This window comes from Neopelma chrysocephalum, unplaced genomic scaffold (genome assembly GCF_003984885.1).
Source record: "Neopelma chrysocephalum unplaced genomic scaffold, ASM398488v2 Primary Assembly neopelma1_89, whole genome shotgun sequence".
Classification (NCBI taxonomy): domain Eukaryota; kingdom Metazoa; phylum Chordata; class Aves; order Passeriformes; family Pipridae; genus Neopelma; species Neopelma chrysocephalum.
Genome location: NW_020897751.1, coordinates 854,317 through 874,160, shown reverse-complemented (window position 1 = coordinate 874,160; position 19,844 = coordinate 854,317). Strand labels below are relative to the sequence as shown.

Sequence of the window (19,844 nt, the reverse complement as noted above, 5' to 3'; positions counted from 1 at the left end):
CTCTTCCTGCGGCAGCCGCGCAGTTGCCGCCATGGCGCCGTGCCGGGCAGCCGCCTCTCTCCTCTTCCTGCTGCTGCTCCTCGTCCTGCGGCCGGCGAGCGCGGGCTTGAGCGGCTACTTCGGCACCAAGTCCCGCTACGAGGAGGTGAATCCGCACCTGGTGCGCGACCCGCTGTCGCTGGGTCCCGGCGCGGGCGAGTCGCCGCCCGCCAGCTGCGCTCCGCTGCAGCTCCGCGCCGTGCTCCGGCACGGCACCCGCTACCCCACGGCCGGGCAGGTCCGCCGGCTGGGCGAGCTGCACGCCCGGCTGCTCCGCCGGCCCTCGGAGCCCGCGGCCTGCCCCGCCGCCGCCGCGCTGGCCGCCTGGCCCATGTGGTACGAGGAGAGCCTGGACGGGCGGCTGGCGCCGCAGGGCCGGCGCGACATGGAGCAGCTGGCCCGCCGCCTGGCCGCCCGCTTCCCCGCGCTGTTCGCCGCCCGCCGCCGCCTGGCGCTGGCCAGCAGCTCCAAGCACCGCTGCCTGCAGAGCGGGGCCGCCTTCCGCCGCGGGCTCGGGCCCGACCTCAGCCTCGGCGGCGACGGTGAGTCCGGCACACCCGACCCCGCTCCCTGCGAGAGCCCCGCGCCCTCCCTGAGGGCGTCCCGTGCCCTCCTAGAAGGTTGAGGGAGTCCCGCACCCTCCCTGAGGGATTCCCAGCTCTCCCGAGGGGGTTGAGGGGCTCCTGTGCCCTCCCTGAAGGAGCCCCCGCTGCTCCCAGAGTGAGACCCGTGCCCTGACCGAGGGATTCCCGTGTCCTCCCAGCGGGGCCGGGGAAGTCCCCGGAGGCCTTCCCTGAGGGATTCCGTCTGTCCCCAAGGGGATGGGGCTATCCCATACCCTCCCAGAAGGAGAGAGGCTGAGGACTCAGAGAGGGGCTGGCACAGTCCTGTGCCCACCCTAAGGGAGCTGCATGTCCCCCTTTGAGAAACTCCCAAGCCCTCCCTGAGAGATTCCTGATTCTGCCAAAGGGCCTGGGAGAGTTCCATGCCCTCCCTGAGGGAGCCCCCAAGCATTCCCTGAGTAGCAGAAGGAGATGCATGCCCTCACTGAGGGATTTCCAACTCTCTCAAAGGAGCTGGAGGAGCCTCACACCCTTCCTGAGGGGTTGCAGGTGTCCCATGCCCACCCTCCCTGAGGGGCTGGAGGAGCCCTGTGCCCTCCCCACTTACCCGTGGCTGAGGGAAGCCACGAGCCCAATCCCATGTCCCCCATGCCCAGGCTGAGGGGGCCCCTGCACTCTGCGTCCCCTCCATGGGGACACTGCCGTGGTGGGTGAATGCTGGTGCCCTTGGGGATGGCGGTGCTTCTCCTGATGGCCACGTTTGCTTTCAGAGGTGGAGGTCCAAGTGAATGATTCCTTGATGCGTTTTTTTGATCACTGCGCCAAGTTTGTAGCCCTGGTGGAGGAGAACGACGCAGCCATGTGCCAGGTTAGCGCCTTCAAAGAGGGGCCCGAGATGAAGAGGGTCTTGGAGAAGGTCGCGAGTGCCTTGTGTTTGCCAGTGGAGGAGCTAAATGCAGGTAAGGAATTCCTGTTACAGGTGAGTTTGGCTCAGAGTCTGGCCGAGAACAACTTCCAAGACTTATAGTTATGCAGAGTAGGTAATTTAGAATGTGCTGTAAATTACCTCTAATTAAACATGCAGCCTCTAATTAAATGCATGAGGCTGTAAGTGTATGTTGGTGTTGCAGTAATGAATGATTGTTAGTTACTGGTCAGAAGAAGATGGTGTTTGAAAACATCTCTCCCTTAGATTGAATCAACTTTACCTTTGAAGAGAGTTGAGTGTTATTCTTTTAATTCCGCTTTCTGGAGTGGGCAAGTTGAAAGTTGCCACTTGTGTAGCAGTGCTTTATCTTTTGCTTGTTTGTTGGATTTATTGCAGATCTTGTTCAAGTGGCTTTTCTCACCTGCTCTTACGAGTTGGCTATAAAAAATGTGACCTCCCCATGGTGTTCACTCTTCACTGAAGAAGATGCCAAGGTATGTGGGGCTCAGAGCAACCTGGAATAGTGGAAGGTGTCCCTGCCCATGGCAAGGTGTTGGAATTAGATAATCTTTAAGATCCTTTCCAACCCAAACCATTCTATAATGCGCTAAAAGGGAGAGATTAGAGAAGCCTTCAAAAGATGCCATAATGTTCAGATTTAACTCTTTGCACAGTGAGAAGTTGTGTTTTGTTAAGTCAAGAGGAACAAAACTTACTTTGTTCTCCAAAGAGCTCTGAATTAATCAAGCAGTAAGACTGAAATATCCTTTATTCAGACTTGAGTGCTGGTGCAGTCTTGATTTGTCCTGATGTAAATTGTCTTTTCCTGTTGTGCTTAAATCATGTAATACTTATTTCTGTGACATCAGAAAAACTCTGGACAGCTTTCATATGATAAAATCATATGATAGAATTTATTCCAGAGGACATCAAATGAAGTCTTCTAGAATCTCTTAAGACTCTTTTTATATGGTTTTGGGGACTATCAGATACCTAAACCAAATGCCTATTAATAAAACCCAGTAGAACCTAGATAAACGAGAAGTGTTTGATGTACTCTTTGATGTTCTGTAAGGCTTCCCTGAGGCTGTTAAGGAAATTTCCACCCTTAGGAAAGAGAGGAGACCTCTGCATGGGTAGGTGGTTGGCTAAAGGGTAGGCAATGGAGTTAGGAGGATCAGGATCACCATGGGCTTCTGTGAGACCCACTCTGTTAAATGTGTTTATAAATAACTCAGCAGCGAGGTGGGAAACAACTTTGATGGCAGGAACTGTAAGCAAAAAAAACAGAACAAGGAGAGCACTGTGTGCTTTTGCATAAATCCAAGGCACAGTTCTGTCTGTTTGAGGTGTGTGCACATCTCCAGAATGTCAAACCAGAGAAGCTCAGCTACAGGTGTGGGATGGCTTCCGTGGGAGAGCTCGAGGCACAATCAGCAATGCTAAAAAAGCAGTGGATAGTGGTTGTCTTGTGATATGCAGCACCTCACCTGGCTGGGAGGGTGGTCAGATGCTGAATGTGATGGCTCTTCAGTTGGGTCTATTTTTTTTTTTAGATCTGGTTTTATGCTGCAGTTACAACTGGAGCCTGCATGGTTTGGGCTTGATTTTGTGTCAGCTTTGTCCATTTCTTTCAGTGTGTGGCAACATCATTGCTCCAGGTTGGGGGGCTTGTTTTCCCTTAGAGCTCACAGGTGTTTATTATTGCACTACCTTTAGGTCCTGGAATACCTGAATGACCTGAAGCAGTACTGGAAGAGAGGATATGGCTATGACATCAACAGTCGCTCCAGCTGTATTTTATTCCAAGATATCTTCCAGCATTTGGACAAAGCAGTGGAAGAGAGCAAAAGGTAAATCAAAAGGCTTAAGTGCTTTGGGTATGAGTTTTCTGTGGTCAGTCCTGAGCTGGATATCATGTGAATAGAAGCTCAGTACTTTACTTCCAAATATGACAATATTAGGAGAGTTTGAGCCAGCTGAATTTTAACAGAGGTAATGCAATTTTTAAGGGAACAGTATTACTTTGAAGTGTATATATTTTTTTTCATTGATGTTCTTGTGTCCAGCTCCTGTAATTCCATCTTGCTGATCCACAAAGGCCTTTGTGGACTGCCAGCTGCTGTCTGATAGTGGTGTTCTCTTCCTACACAGTTTGAGAAGAGACCATTGAGTTGAAGCAATGAGGTTGTTTTGTTTAAATTGTCCTTGTTAAAAATCATTTGTGGCAAAAATGGCAAACTGTGGGCTGACAGCACCCCCACGACACATTGTGGCAGTCTGTCTGTCTGCGTGTGTGTGGCTTAAGTCTCTTGTGTTACTAAACCTTTCTATTCACATTAAAGGTGTTGAAATACAATTACAGAAAATAATTATTACAGGTCAATCCCAGCGGTGACTTTTAGACCAGAACGGGCTGTTGCAGGATCCAAGAGGCTGGAGAGGGAACTGCAAACCAGCCTTCTTGTAACCTGCTTTGTTGGAACTAGGGAGGGACAGACTTTAGGGGATACACTCAGTGTCTTGTAAGAACAGGAAAAAGACACTTCTCCTGAAATTGGGTTCACATGACAAATCAAGCCATTTACAGCAAAGTCAGTAGTTCAGCCCATCAGTCAGAGACCTCTGCCTAGGATATTTAGTTTCCCACTGTTTAGGATGTTTAGTTTCCCATCCTCTCACAGCAAAGTCGTAATTTGGGAGCAGCACTGGAGCTGTAGGAAGATATTAGGCTTTACAAGTAACTGTTAGTAGACTGGAAGATGTAATACCCAGGTATTACAGGTGGTGCCCTGATAAAGTCATTTGTCTTGGATTATTCCCAGGATTTGACAAGTCACTCTGTGTCAGTGGAAGAACAGTAGCAGTTGCACTCCAACCACTGTGTTGTTCAGTCCTCAAAACTGCCTTTGTAGTGTCATGGATCTGACCATCCCTGTGCTTGCTCAAAAATGCCAGGGGAGGTGCCCGTGCTATTTTGGGGTTCACTCCTCTGAGCCTGTAGCAGTTGGGGTTTGGGAGCTGTTTGGTGTTGCTCTTGTCTTGTGTGGATTGGTTTGATGGGGAGAAATACAACAGGGACAAAACTGAGATCAGTTTTGATTCAGTTACAGGTTGGGATGTCTGTGTCACAGAATCACCTGCATTTGCTTACATGTGCTGATAACATTTTTTTGAGAAAGCTGCTTTAAGTGGTAATTTATGATCTGTGTGCATGTTCCTCTTGCAAACTGAACAATTAAAAATTCATAGTTCAGTGATCAGTCACATGAATTAATACCTTGGCAGATTAGTATGGAAATGTTGAAAAAAGTACATGATATCAAGGATATGAGCATTAGATTGTATAAATACTGTGCCATTAAATACTTGCTAAAACTTGATAAGTAACTTTGAATGGCAACCAGCAAATTCAGCTTTGGTGTTGATATGTAAGCACTGGACCCCTCAAGAGCCAAGCTGGGTTGAGGAATTGTGCTGTGGTGTCTGGAAGTGGAAGGTTGGTGTGGGAGTGGTGAAACCTTTTTGGTAGTGATGGAGTTAAAGCAGTGGTTGTGCTACACCAGTTTATTTAAACTCCTTCATCCTTTCTTCAGCCTCCTAGAAGAGCTGATGGGAAAATCCATTGGAGCAGGGGCCATTAACACCCTGTTGGGAACAGAGGATTGCTGTGTCTGTCAGGATGATCAGGAAGAAGTGCAGGTTAACAGATAAACAGAAAAGGAAGGGCCTTAGACTGTTCTGTCCTTCTGAAATCTGGGGGGAAAAATAAAAAAAAAAAAAACCAACAAAACCAACCCTGAATCACAGACTTGTTAAGCATAGAAAGGCCCTTGAGATCACTGAACCATGTCCCCAGGTGCCACATCCAGATGTGAGGATGTACCTTGAGTCATCAGTTTTGTTTCCTTGCAGTGGAATTTACTCTTTGAACAGTGACAGCCTTTCCATCCTTATATTCCATGCACTGGTCACAGCTGTGTGTAAGACATCCCCGTAAGTTAAATAGTAATTTAAAACCCTAAAAAAGCTGTAAGAAAATGTTCTTATTTCCTGAGAACTGGATCAGCAGTGCTGCATTAGGAGCTGGGAAGAGCAGACATTTAAGGTATCCAGAGGAATGGGATAACTTCATCCTGCCTTCCAGCCTTGGCTGTGGAAGTTCAGTTGCAATCCCTGGGGCTCTCATGGTGTTCTGCCACTACAGAGGGAAGTGATGCCAAGATTTTGCCCCCAAAAAGGCACAAACGAAAAGAAACTGCTTAGAGACAAAGTTTGTAGCCTTTAAGCAGGAGGTACTTTATTTCGCGGGCCTCCGGAGTGCCTGGGGAACAGTCAGGTTGTCCTGGAAAAACTGCTCCACCTTTTTAGTAAAAAGACAGGATTATATGCAATTTCTGCAAGGGATTACAACATCTCTACATACATATTCATAGAATTGCAACATACATTTTCAATATTCATAACAGGTGGAGTTTAGGCGGAGTTAGAGGTGTGGTCTTCAATTTGGGGAGAATCTGGGAGGGTAGTTCTGACCTTCAGCCTCGGGGAACCCCCTGCCCGCCTCCCATAGTCATCATGAACTTTGTGAACTTTCTTACTTTGGCTGACATCTTGATACATCTGGCAGAGGTTTCTGATGATTTTGCAAGGATACCCAGATTTTGGCTCATCTTCCTTCTTTATCAGGTTGTTCTCCTGAGTACATGTGTTCTTGTTCTCCTGTGTCAGTATGTTCTGCATACCTTAATGAATTATTGTCTCTACTGTTTCTAAGACTAAGCTCTTCTGCTCTTGCTTATACCTATATTCTGAATTTAACTCTCTACTTTTCATATAGTTATATTTGCTTTCTGGGCCTTGTCCGGCTTCAGAAGTGGGCAGTGAGTGTGAAGGGTTGGGACCCTAAATCTTGCAACATTCCAAGCTGGGTGAGCAGACTCGAGGGTGAGCATCATCCTGAGCAGGAAACGGCAGCTCTCGGAGCGCGGAGCCGGGCGCTGAAGGAGTGTGTTACTCCGCTCCACAACGGAAGGTGGCAGTCGTAAGGCACTGGAGACCCGGGAATAACCTGGATTGGGTAACCCTGCAGGGGATGTGGGAATCTGCCGCGGTGTTGGAACGGCTTGTCTCTCTTGGGATCTAGGGAGCGGAGGTGCGGCTAATCCTTTTCCATCTGGGAGAGAGGCTTAGCCCAGATGCCGTGGCCATGTGAGAGTACAAATGAAAACAAAATGTGCAATGCCAGTGTTAATAACAGAAAATATTTGTGTATGAGCATCTCTTCTTTCTCTTTATGGTGGTGTTCACCTTCAGGGCAACGGGTTAAATATTTTTGCAGCAATTCCTTACTCAGAAAATGAACTTTTGTGATGACAAAATGTCTCTTAGTGGAATACTGTTCCAATTTAACAATGTTTAACATTGATTTGTATCTGGCTGTTTGCTCTAAAAACTTAAGAACAGGAAATTTACTTCCAATTGCCCCAAGATCTCTTTTCTTTCTGGAAAGCTTAGATTGGGCTATCCAAAAGTAGAAAGAGAAGCGTTTGTGTTCCAGCAAGAAGCTGAGGGATCTGAATTCTGTTCTGCTCCAGCTTGGCAGTAGAGAACAGTGTTGGCAATGCTGTATTTTTGTAGAATACCTTATGTATTTCTGTTGAATAGCTTTGTCCTGTTTTCATTCCCAGTTACTACAAAATTAAAAAGAGCAACATTGCTTTTATTGTAACCTTTTTTCTTCCATTAAGTGATTGCTGACCTTGCAGCCTTCTCACCTTCTTACCAGTCTGTAAGGAAATGTCCTGAGCCCATTTCTAGGGAGAGGTTGGGGAGCAGGGCTCTCTTCCATACAAATTTTCTTAAAGACAAAAAAAATGTATTAATTAAATGTATCATGAGATTTGCACATAAAATGAAGCCAGGTGATTTGCTGTGCTGAAACAGCATTCTTGGGCAGTTCTCTTAGTCCACAAAGCACTTTATTTTTGTGAAGGCATAAGAACTGTGGTTTTCCCAGCTCTTCCTGCTGGGGATAGGCTATGCAACTATGTGGCAAAGCAGCTAACTGGGAATTCTTCCTCACTGTTGGTTTTCCCAGCAGTTTAGTGAAGAGTATTCTGCCAACAGTGTGTGTTGATGAGAAATCTGTGTGTTTTGGTAGTTACTGTAATATGAAGCTGCTAATCTGATTTTAAAAGCCTTGGCAGCCACGCACTTGGGCAAGGGTGGATTTGCAAATGGGTTGTGGCACAATTTAAACATATCAGCTATTCACTATAACTGTCTTAAACTTTTTTTTTTCCCTTCTAGCTTCAAATATTTAACAATTCTGCCTTTCTTGCTTATGAAAGAATATGAAATCTCAGTTCTTATAGATTGCCATAAGGATCTGGAAATTGGGAGGCATGCTTTGGGCAGCCTTCTCAGTATTTATAGTATGGATGGATGGAAAATACCAACCAGGCTACACATATACATTGCAAAATATTTGGGGGTTTCCTCTGAGTGAAAGCAGGTTCAAGGTATTTAAAAAAAAAAAAAGACTTATTTGAATGTAGTTCAAGATCAAGTGAAGGTGATCTTTGTGAGTTATACCAGGCTAAGCTGTAAGGTAAACAGACTAATTTGGCAATTTACTGGTAGTTTTTATTGCTCCCTGTGATTTGCCATCCTCTTTGCAGGTCACTTCCCCACGCAATTGGTCACCTTTCAGTAGTCATTGACTGCTGTGCTCTCATTGCTCCTCCACTGTGACTCAGTGCAAAAGAACACAATGCGTGATCTAAAATCACTTAATTATTCAAAACTCTTTTTATAGCCTGTACAAAGGGAACAAAGCCAAAAAGCTCCACGGGAAGTAGAAATGAAATAATTTAAAGATCCCTTTTGTTCAGATTTGAATTGTTCCGTCATTTCTTTTGCTAAAACCCCTTTGTTGCTGCTGGGATCTCACATTTGCACAGTGCAGGGCTGTGGCTCTGGGTGCATCAGCAGGTTCAGGCTGTCCTGTGAGCTGTTCATCTGTCTGCCTAGAACTAGATATTTCAAGTGTTTCTTGGGCCTTTCAGTCTCCCCAGGATGTGCTTAAATCTCTCCTTAGTTACCCAATAGGTGCTTGCTCAGGACTGCTCTGGAAAAGTATCTCAGCAACTTTTATGGAGTTGTATTGTTTCATGTAAGCAGTTAAAAGCCCAAACAAAACAGTAACAAAACTAATGCACCAAGGGACTGATCTAAGCAGTGTCCACCTTGGGCAGGAAGGGTTTGACAAGTGGCAAGACCCTCTTGGTTTGGTTTGGGCTCCTTATAATGAATCAACACTCAGCATCAACATGGTGCAGGTGCACTAATGCATCTCATCTCTGAGGTGTGAAAGAACAGAGAGGTGGGATCATCCAAAAAACAGCCTTTGGAAGTGCAGAAGCTCTGAAGTGAAACCCAGTAAAGCCTAATTAGCTGAGTGGTTAACTCTTTCAGGACTAGGTAAGAGCTGTTGGTTTTTAATGAGCTTTGTGTAGTCCCTTGAGCTGTTCAAGTTTGCCTTTGTCATGAGTGAGCTCATGTGTGGCCTCGTTGGAAAAGAAGAAACGTTTTACCTTGTCAGTATTTGTGGTGGCTCTGAGCAACACCACTTTTTAACATTTCTGCTGCCCTTTGAGTCCCACCACTGCCAGTGCATTCATTCCCTGATCTCTGCTGTTTCCATGTAGGTTTAAGGTTCCTCCAGCTGTTTTTCCCAGAAATAAATCACAGGGAGGGGGGAAGGATGAATTCATCCTACAGCTGAAAACAGGTTTTGGGGTGTTTAGTCCTGACTCTTTTATTAGGGAGAAAAAGGACAGAATGTAATCTAAGCTTGCTTGTTAAATAGGTGTTAAAACTTACATTCTTTGAACTTATTGGAGGGATTTTTACATGAGGTTTGAAGGTTTTGCTGTAGGAAATGTCTTCTTATCCCACTATGGTATCTCTAACTGAAAGTCATATCAGCGCTTAGGAAATACAGTTTGGTTAAAAGAAATATCACTTTGGCTATGGAACAGGTGAACTATCAGTAGTCCTGGGAAAGGTAGGAATGATCTGCTGTTGAGGGTGAGTGAGCTGGTGCAAAAGATTCCGGGTTAAACCCAAATCTGCTGAGATTGACAAGAACTAGAACTTGCCTGGATGATGAATCCTGTGCCTTATTTTTTTCCCATGGTGAGACTTGGCTTTCGGGGTTGTGCTGATGAATTGTTCAGCTGTGGTCAGATTTACTTAAAAGGTAAAAATAACACAAAACCCCAGTGTGGGTGGTTCAGTAGCTGGAGCTGCCACGTGTCTCCAGTGAACCCTGAGCAAGCCCTTGACAGCCACTGCTGCTCACTTGGAAGTGCCCCATGAAGTGGGTACAAAACCATCCTGCAGCAATCACTTTTACACAAGCTCTTAATATTTTATGGTAGAGTTTTATGCAACTGCATTCAAAGGTGGAGGTTTATTCAGTGGACTTTCCCTGCTGAGTTCACAGAAGTGGATTGAAGTACCAGTGGCAGTTGCCACTTTGAGAACTTTGCTTCCAACACGATGCTGAGTCGTGAATTGATTGTGAAGCAGATTGAGCGTGGAAACATCAGGCCTTTTCTCTAATATTTATTAGCCTGTGCTACTGTTCTGAGTTTATCAGTGGTTTGTGGCTTGTCCTGCCTTTCTCAGAAATGTGGGGACAGTGGTAACCTTTGCCTGCGTGCATTCTCTGAAGAGGCAATCTGTCACTCTCCCCATAATTAAAAATATTGCTGTTTCAGCCTCGATGGCCACTTTTATTGTCATCATTAGATGATATGAAACCACATCTGAACTGGAGTCCTGACCCCAGGGACTGAACAGGGAGTGCTCGAGCAGTCTGGAAATGAGACACTAAGCACACTGTTAGATGGTATTGAAGACTCAGGATTGTGTTGTATCAGGAAACAGTTTTAATCCTCATTAAAATAAGCCAGTGGGATAGCTGTGAGTGGGAGAGGTTTGTTTTGCCTCCCAGGACAGTTTGGCCTCTCAGCATGAGCATTTCATGAGACTAAAGCAGGTGAAGTAAAAACTCAAGTTACAGTGAGAATGAGCACCTTGTTTAGTCCTTCTTTTGTCTTCAGGAGCTTTTCTTTCCTTGTTCTTACAAACTTTTCTCTGTATATGCTATAATTTGTTTCCTGCTTTGGAAACATATGTCCTGCTGGTTTTTTAACTCAGATATTCACCATCTTTTTGGTAATTTACTTCCATTTCAACATTCCTGCTAGCTGGAAAATAGAGCCAAACCTTGCTTAAAGCCAGCACTGATAGCCAGAATGTTAATTTTTTTCTTTCTTTTTTTGGTCTTAGCATTTCTGAAACATTTTTTGGAGGGGTGGGATATGAAATCCACTCCCTGTGGAATGAATAATGTCTATGTAATGCTGGTTTTGGAGACTTCAGCAGCATATTTACATTACTGGCTTCCTTGCTTAGTAAACTGTAAAACTAAAAAGACCACCACGCAGCTGGGAGGACATGAAAATGTGCCAAGTTGCTAGAGCTGGGTGATATTACCCCAAGAGTGCTAAAAACTTGAAGGAAATAGCTGAAATAAGAGCCAAGAAGCTTCTGGGGTCTGGCAGATGTGATAACTTAAATACAAATAATTAAATAAAGGGGAAATGCAAAAAGCAGCTCCAGGAGAGAATCAGAATTACAGGCCATTCTTGTAGAAATAAAGCCCCAAACTAGTTTTGGTGAGCTCCTTGATGAACATGAGTAGTGTCAGTGAAAGGAAAGCAATGGCTCTTGGAGCTCTTAGGAAGGATCAGGGAGTATAAAATAGGGTGTTGTGGGAACCACAGTCATGATTTCCAGACATCTTTCAACAGGTTTCCTTATTTAAAGAAATCATGTGGGTGGGGTTAAAGGGGAAAGGTCCTTACATGGGTAGAAATGAATAAAATTACAAGAAATGGAGGGTAGGGACAGCTGATGGAATTTTTAATTTTTTTTCCTGGCAGAGATGGATCTGGAAGGATTTGCATGTTGTATATATAGGGAAAAGGAGGTGAGAAGTTCAGTGGCACTGCAAATGTGGCAGTTTTAATCAAGATAAATAGGATGGATTGTTTCTACTTGGAAGGTTGTAAAGGACCTGGTGAGACCAACTGGGCTGGGAAACTGCAGAGCTTTCAAGTAATCCCCACAGGAAAAATGATCTTATCACCTGTCAGGTAGAGTCTGGGATAAGTTACTGCTCAGGAGTCGAGTTTTGAGGTCACTGTAGTTGGAAAGAATATAATTGCAAGGCTGTAAGTAGAAAGGATTAAATGGGCCCATAACCTCTACAAATAGAACAAATTCAGAGCAGTGTGTGAAGCTGGGCAGCTCCTTGCCATAGGATGGTGCGTGTTAGAAACGTGTGTGGCTTTAAGGAGAGATTTGGCAAAGGAAAGATTGATTAGATGGGTGACCCAGGAGACCTCTGAGCTGGAAATTGCACGAGATCAAAGGAGCAGCCTTTTGTCTCCTTCCATAGGCATCTGTGTTTTGCTGCTGCTCCTCTTTGTTGACTGACAGAAGGGATGTGAATGTGTCCTAAAACCTAAAAATACTTCCCTGCAGGTGTGTGTGGAGGGGCAGGATATACAGGAACTGGTCAAGTGAGTAAGAGGGCTGAACAAAGAATGGAGAGGGAAGAGAAAGGCATTGAAGGATCCAAAAGCTTGACAATTTTAGAATGAGTGAAGAGGTCATAAATAGCGAGGGCAGAACATAGGGAGAAACACTAATTTTGGAGAAGCTGGAAGAGGGGCTGTGGTGAATGTACAGCTCTTGGTGCACCAAAGGCATGGGTGGGAAAAACAGAATGTCCTGCATACAGAACCTTTCTGTGTTTTGAATGCTACTTCTTTTGAAGGGGAAACAGAGGCATGGTTGGGGTCTATCTTGGGATGTTTTGCCTGAGAGGAGGGTCTCAGACATGTGTGTACCTACATGCACAGGAGTGGAGGCAGAAGGGCCCAGGTCCCCTGGGAGCAGCACGGTGCAGACTCCCAAACACCATGGCTACATGGAGCTGGTGGGACCCATCCTGTGCCAGTGCTGAAATCCAGCTTATCTGATCCAAGTTCCAGTCCACAGGCAGGTCTCCCAGTTAACCACTCTGGCACTGCTTTAGGTTGGAGCAGAGGAAACGCCTCCTCTTCAGGCCAATGGAGATGTGTCTCCCGAAAGCCAAACACGTATTAGATCAAGTGACCTGGGCTCTATGTGCCACTTGGAATTGGTCCCCAAAGCCATCATCCTTCTCTGGAGCAAGGGTCAGATTTTCCTCTTGGCTGGTGCTTCCTGGCACAGCAAGCCAGCTCTTATCTTCCCTTGGGCTGAGCAGTGTGTGTCCTTTTGTTGCACAAACACTCCTGGTTTTAGGCTCTGTTCTTGGTACGAATCAGTGGCTTAACTGGCTGTGCTGTGTGCTGAGTGTCCTTCTTGGCTAGCTGGCATCCTCACAGCTTGGGAATAGCAGTATTCCTGCTTATAATTTTGACTGATAAATTGGGGAGGGACAACTGTTTCCTTCCAATGACTGGACTGCTGTCTTCAGACTAAATTTGGGAAATGCTGGTGATGATCAGAAGAGGACTCTCACATCCAATGAAGGGCTTGACTTTGTATGTTGACAAAGCTTTAGTGATCTGCTGACCTTATCTGATCCCTGATGGGAGGAGGCAGTGCTATCTTAAAAATCTGACATTTAATCCAAACCTGTTCTTCACTGTTGCTTGGTCACTGGATCATCCCATACCCGGGAAGAGCACAAGTGAGTGGGTTCACACCAGGAGTCAGAGATATGCTGAGTATAGAGATGCAAACCATTAATGTATTTCTTAATTTTGTTAGTCATATTAGGCTCTAGCAGTAGCCTAACTACATTTATTACAAGTTAGAATCACAGAATCATTCAGGCTGGAAAAGGCCTTCAACACCACAGAGTCCCCCCTGTGCCCCATCCCCACCTTGTCCCCCAGCCCAGAGCACTGAGTGCCACGGCCAGGCCTTCCTGGGACACCTCCAGGGATGGGCACTCCAAACCTCCCTGGGCAGCCCCTGCCAAGGCCTCACCACCCTTTCCAGCAACAAATTCCTCCTCCTGGCCAACCTGAGCCTCCCCTGGCACAGCTGGAGGCCGTTCCCTCTCCTCCTGTCCCTTGTTCCCTGGGAGCAGAGCCCGACCCCCCCCGGCTCCCCCCTCCTGTCAGGGACTTGCAGAGCCAGAAGGTCCCCCCTGAGCCTCCTTTTCTCCAGGCTGAGCCCCCCCAGCTCCCTCAGCTGCTCCTGCTGCTCCAGCCCCTTCCCAGCTCCGTTCCCTTCCCTGCACAGCTCCAGCCCCTCCGGGTCTCTCCTGTTGAGGGCCCAGCACTGGGCCCAGCCCTGGAGGTCCCTCAGCGGTGCCAGCACAGGGAGGGCACTGCCCTGGGCCTGTGCCCACACTATGGCTGGCACAGCCCAGGGGCCCTTGGCCTTCTTGCCCCCCTGGGCACACCCGGGCTCGTGTCCAGCCGCTGTCACCAGCACCCCCAGGGCCTTTCCCAGCTTTGCAGCCCCTCTGCCCCAGCCTGGAGCTGCAGGGGTGGGTGTGACCCAAGGGCAGGACCCGGCACTGGGCCTTGTTGTCCCTCAGCCCAGGGATCCAGCCTGTCCAGCTCCCTGTGCAGAGCCTTCCTGCCCTCCAGCACATCAGCACTCCCACCCAACTTGGTGTTGCCTGCACACTCACTGAGGGTGCACTCTACAGTTTCTCTAAGAATCAATGCCTTAAACTGAGACAAAATTTAGGAAGCTGCTTTTCAAAGTGTCTGTGATAACTGATATTCCCAAGCAGGTTTTTCTCAGGACTAAACCAGGTTCCAGGTGTCCCTGAGCCTTGGCTGCTGGCAGCTGTGCACTGTGTCCGTGTGTTTGTTTTACAGCCCAGGCTCTTGCTCATCCCTTGCGCTTTTTTCTCTTGTAGTTCAAAACCCATTTCTTCACCTCTGATTGTCCAAGTTGGGCATGCAGAGACACTCCAGCCCCTGCTTGCCCTGATGGGTTTCTTCAAAGACGAGGAGCCTCTCCTGGCCAACAATTTCGCCAGGCAAACGCACCGGAAGTTCCGCAGCGGCCGGATCGTGCCTTACGCGGCCAACCTGGTGTTTGTGCTCTACCACTGCGACCACGTGAACAACTCCAGGGAGGAGTATCAGGTGCAGATGCTGCTGAACGAGAGACCAATGTCCTTCCATCACTCCAATGAAACCATCTCCACCTACGCCGACCTCAAGGACTACTACAGGGACATCCTGGAGAACTGCCACTTCAAAGAGGAGTGTGAACTGCCCAAAGTTAATGTGACTGCTGTGGATGAGCTGTGAGGGGGTTCTGCATATTGATTCAGTTCGACAGGCCTTGTACACAAGCACTTTGGATGATTTGCTGCTGCTGTGTTAACTTTCTAGACTTGCAGATTGGGTGGGTTGTCTCAGCTCAGTGTGCTGGTTCTCTGTTGCATAAGCAGAACTACGAAAACAAATGCTGTAACAGGGAAGTTGCTGAGCATTTGTAACCAATACGTGATGCAAGACACAAGTCCCTGTGTGTTTATATGTACAAATAAGCTAAGTTCATTGGTCAGTCCCTCTGTGAATGTGCCATAGATGGATTTAAGAGCTAGGGCAGCTTCTGTTTTATCAGAGCTGCAGGTGGTTGGACTAATTCAATATTGCTTTGCACTGCCTGTGTTGCTTGCTGCTGTTTTCCTGTCCCAGGCATGAAATACTTCAAACCTGTGAGCTTTTTTTACTCTTTTTCCCAAGCTTGTAGAAGGGAGAGAGTACAGAGTCTTTCTTCACAGCTGCACAACTTCTGCCTGGACAGCACCATCTCTTTTTTTGGGCATTTTAAAGCAGGAGGAGTTGCAGTGTTTCCTGCATGCATTACCTGCCTGAAAAGGGGTGAGGAGTTAGAAATCTTAAAGTCCTCACCGACCCATCCCACATACCAAGTTAACCTCCAGGGTAAGTAAATCATCTTAAAAAAGGAGTAAAAATAAACAGAAAGAAGTGAGGGAGTGGAAAGTAGCCACTCTTCCTTTAAGTTGCTCTGGGAGATGCAGCAGTTGTTCTCTAAAATAATCTGGGGTGTCCTTTCCCTGTCACCCTCTGTTTCTGGTGTTGAAGGTTTGGGCTGGGACATTCAGGTTAAGCTCTGCTTTGGCTCTGAACAGCTTGGTCCTGTCTAGGTGCTGGCAGTTTTCCCAGCAGTTCTGGATGGATGGGATCTCTGGATGTCTCCAGCCTCCTGCTTGAAATGGGATTGATGCTAACCCTAAATCCAGGCAGATTTTGGACTGTATAAAGGTCTGGGTGAGACTTGACTTCTGCTGCCTTTAAGCCACCTCATTTGGTGCCACTTACATAGGCCTTATATGTTTGATGTGCCACCTTGGTTTTGAAGTGCAGCTGGTTTTTAAAGAGATGAATTGTGTAGAAGGACTGGTGACCTCTTAAAGCAACTGCACTTAAAGTAGGTTCATTTGTGACTGAAAGCTGGGAAGTGTTTTAGAGCTCTGCAGTGTGGCAGGAAGAGGAAAACTGAAGATAACTGATGAGATGTGTCTGAAATGCAGGGAGACAGATAAAATTCCTTCCTCCCCTGGAAGGGAATGGCTGTGTGAGCAGGTTGCCCCAAAGCAAATGAAGGTGTGGATTTATGGTGCTGGTAACTCCTGGAGTGTGCACTCTCACCCCACAGTGAGCGTTCCAGAGCTGTGTTTTGCTGTGTTTCCTGGTGAGGAGGGGAAAGGTTGGAATAAGTGATTACCACAGCATATCAGGAGCACTATATGTTTATACCCTCATTTGCTGAGGGTTAAGTTCTTTTTGTAGGCTCAGCTTCAGAACTGGGAATTTATCTGCTGCAAAAACCAAAAACAGAAAAGAGAAAGCCAACCTGGCTCAAAGCTGAAGAGTTAAACTTAGTGTGTGATTTCTTTTTAATCTTTCTTGAGGACTTAGGCTTCTGTCACTCTTTTGTAATATGGCTTGTGGAAAAACACTTAAGATTTACATACCTGTGAGTTAAGGGGCCGTCAAACACCTGTTTTTTACTGTTGTTCTTGGAGTTAAGAGCTTTTCCCTACCTGGGCATGTAGGGCCGTGTTTCATTAGAGCACCAGTAGCTGCAGAGACCAAGAGATTACTGAATATACTGGTAAAATCTGGTGGGTATTCCAGCATTGACATCCCAGTGAAACACTTGGCCTGTGTTGGCTCTGCAGCTCCCTCTGAAGCTGGTGACATGGCTGGGGAGGAGTTCAGTGCTGCCACCAATGCAGGGATATAGGTCAGGGTAATTGTCAGGCCCTGCATCTGACTTTACTGCTGTGTAAGCTTTGCATGTCTCCTTTTTCACATGATCCTGCCTTGAGACCGAGTCAACTGATGGTAATTGCTGTGACTGATGCCAGTGAGGGACTTGGTTGCAACATTTGAAGCGAGCTACAAAGAAATGAACCTTTGTTTAAAGGCAGTTGAGTTTGGAAATAGCACCTACCAGAGTGAGAAAATCCACCTCTGAACAAATATTTTTTTTATCTGTGAGTCAGTCGCCCTGTGATGATTCATGGACAGAAGGGATGAAAGCCTGACTATGGGAGATGGATGGAGGATTCTGTTGTCAGTTCAGCAAGACTGATTTTAAGACATCACATTTGTTAAAAGATACATCCTTCTTCCTTGTGGAGGGAGGAGTACAGTGCACTTGACTGCTTTTCTGACTGTGTGCCAGGTGAGGTGGAGGAACCAAAATATTCCTTCTGCAGTGGAGTGTCACGTGCTGCTGCATTAGCAAGTTGATGGTGTGCTTAAATTCTGTGCACAGGATGGTTCCTCAGGGGCTATTCCCTGTTTTACCTTGGAGTGCAGGTCTGTCACACCTCCAGCCAAGCACATCTGGCTTCAGTGGTGTCAGCAATGAACTGGAAAGGGAAATGTGCTGCCTGGGCTCTGCTCTGGGTTTAGAGGATACTCTGACTCACCCCTTTAGCACAATTAGAGGCTCAATGGGGAAACTTTGCACCAGTAGAAGTGTTGGGACATGTAAATACTCTGGGCACCTAATGTGATTTTTACCACTGGGGAGGTGACTTCACTCTGACCCTTTTATCTGGTTAACACAGACACTTGTTCAGATACTGGAATGGATTAAAATATTCCTATTGAGTTGGGCACTAGCTCAGTGTGAGCAGTGCTTGAAGAGGCTGCCACATCTCCTGGCATAGCACATTCCCACATCCTGCAAGAAAAATAATGCTTTCTCCTCCTTCACCTTGCCTCTGGATGCCTCATCTCAGTCTTCTGTCAAGGACTCTCTGCAACCTTTCTCAAACTGGAAGCTTTCACTGATGGAAAATACTGACAAGTGTTCTTGGCTGCTGGCCTTAAAATATGTGTGAAATGTGTTTTAATTTGTTAAATGTCTAATCTTTCTGGCAAATCAGGTTTTTTCCTCCTAGAAGGTACTGCTGTCGAGCTGGCCAATGCCAGTTTGTAATAATAATGGCACTAACTGGATGAATTCTGAGAACTTACTGTGGATTTGTGGTGAAATAAAACTGCACCCTTCTTTCATCTCTGTTTGATGATCTCCAGTATCATGGCTGTGTTCTGCTTCAAAATACATTTGGTGGGTTGATATTACTTGTGTTGGTGTCTCTGATTATTTTAAGTGTTCAAATTAATGGTTAATAGAAAATGCCTTAATTGGGTTTTTACTCTCATATTTTGAGGGAAGTGTAAAGATTTACTCTTGTTTCCAGGAGCCCTGGTTTAAAAAAAAACAGCAGCAGTTTTCTGACAGGGTTTTTGCAGATGCAGAAAGGACGTGATGACTGAACAGCATCTTTGATCAAGTGCTATTTCTGCATTTTCTGTGAAGATGTATTAGTCTGTAAGGTGGAAATAGAAAATAATTGAGGCTGTTTTGTTTAAAACAAAGAAACCCCACAAACTCTCTAGGAAAAGGAATGAAATGCCTTAAAAATTAAGACCCCAAAACTGTGTAGAACCTTCAGGGGGAGGAATACAATCACCACCATCCATCTCCCCTGCTCTGTTTGAGGTGTATAATACATTAAACAATCATTTTGTTAGTTGCCTAACTTTTCCAAAGGAAGTTGGTATTGTCAGGTGTTATTTGCAGTTGCTGGTGTGGCAGGAATAATGTTTTGTCTTTAAATTGTTAACTTCTTACTTTCATGGGCTTTCAATGAGAGACTGTTTCTCCTGACCCCACTGGACTGAAGGTCTCGTGTCCTGCACTGCCTGTGCAGGGTGGACAGGGAGGACAAGGAGAGCAGGAGAATCCTGCCCAAATGCCAACACTTGGGTGTGCCCACCAAAGCCCTGGGAGCCAGGGAAAGCTCACAACATCCAGACTTTTAGGAAGGCTCTTTCTTTCCACCCTTCCTCCTCCTATGGATTTGCTGTCTCAAGGCCACCTGCCCTTTCCTCAGCTGTGCCACACTTGGCCTTGTGTGCAGTGGCTTTCTTGGCTTTAAAAGCCCTGCCTGTGTCTTGTGCTGCTCTGACTGAGGGGGGTGTGGGTGTGTTTTGCCACCTTCAAATTCATCTTCACAAAGACTCAGCAACTCCTTTGTATCCAGTTCAGCTGCTGAGTGCTGTTTGTCTGCCTGATTTCTCAGGATTCGGGGTCCAGTAGATAGAAAACTGTCTCTAAATTGCTTTGTTTCTGATGTTTATAATGTTTCTGAAGAGGTTGTTTTTTTTGGCTGTGGAATACATGCCAGGCCAGAGCTGGGTTCTTCTTCCAGATCTGATACAGGGAGGTGTTTATAAAGGCCCTGTGGCTTTATTCCCCTCCCTTGTTTGCTTCCAGAAGTGGAAAATGAAGATTATATATAGATAGTTACATTTACAGCTATTTTTTTTCCCACCCAACTTATTTCAATACCTTAAAGAGTTATTTTTATGTAAAATCAAGACAGAGGAGGTTCAGGCTGACACCATATGAAGTTTATGGTGGTGGATTCAATCACTTATTTATTTTAACAATCCCTTTGAGAAAGGGTTTAAAGGAAGCATTGTTTTTCTGACATTCTGTTGAAAGGTTTGAGCACACCTCTTACTGTGTTCAGTTAACAGAAACAAATCCCTGCTCTTCAGGGAAGGGATTATTGTTGAAGGGCTACTATGGAAGGAGCTGAATTCCTTATTTATTCAGGGGTCAGAAGAGCTCTGCAGACTTTTCCACACCAA

General features: G+C 46.2%; 1 protein-coding gene across 1 annotated transcript; it reads left to right on the top strand.

Moving 5' to 3' along the window:
• Positions 1–9: 9 nt before the first annotated feature.
• MINPP1 (multiple inositol-polyphosphate phosphatase 1) lies at positions 10–18,266 on the top strand. The gene is made up of 5 exons (XM_027692906.1): positions 10–581; positions 1,373–1,561; positions 1,927–2,024; positions 3,250–3,383; positions 14,543–18,266. Exons 1-5 carry the CDS (start codon positions 32–34, stop codon positions 14,940–14,942), a joined length of 1,371 nt encoding a protein of 456 aa, XP_027548707.1. The 5' UTR covers positions 10–31; the 3' UTR covers positions 14,943–18,266.
• The last annotated feature ends 1,578 nt before the right edge of the window (positions 18,267–19,844 follow it).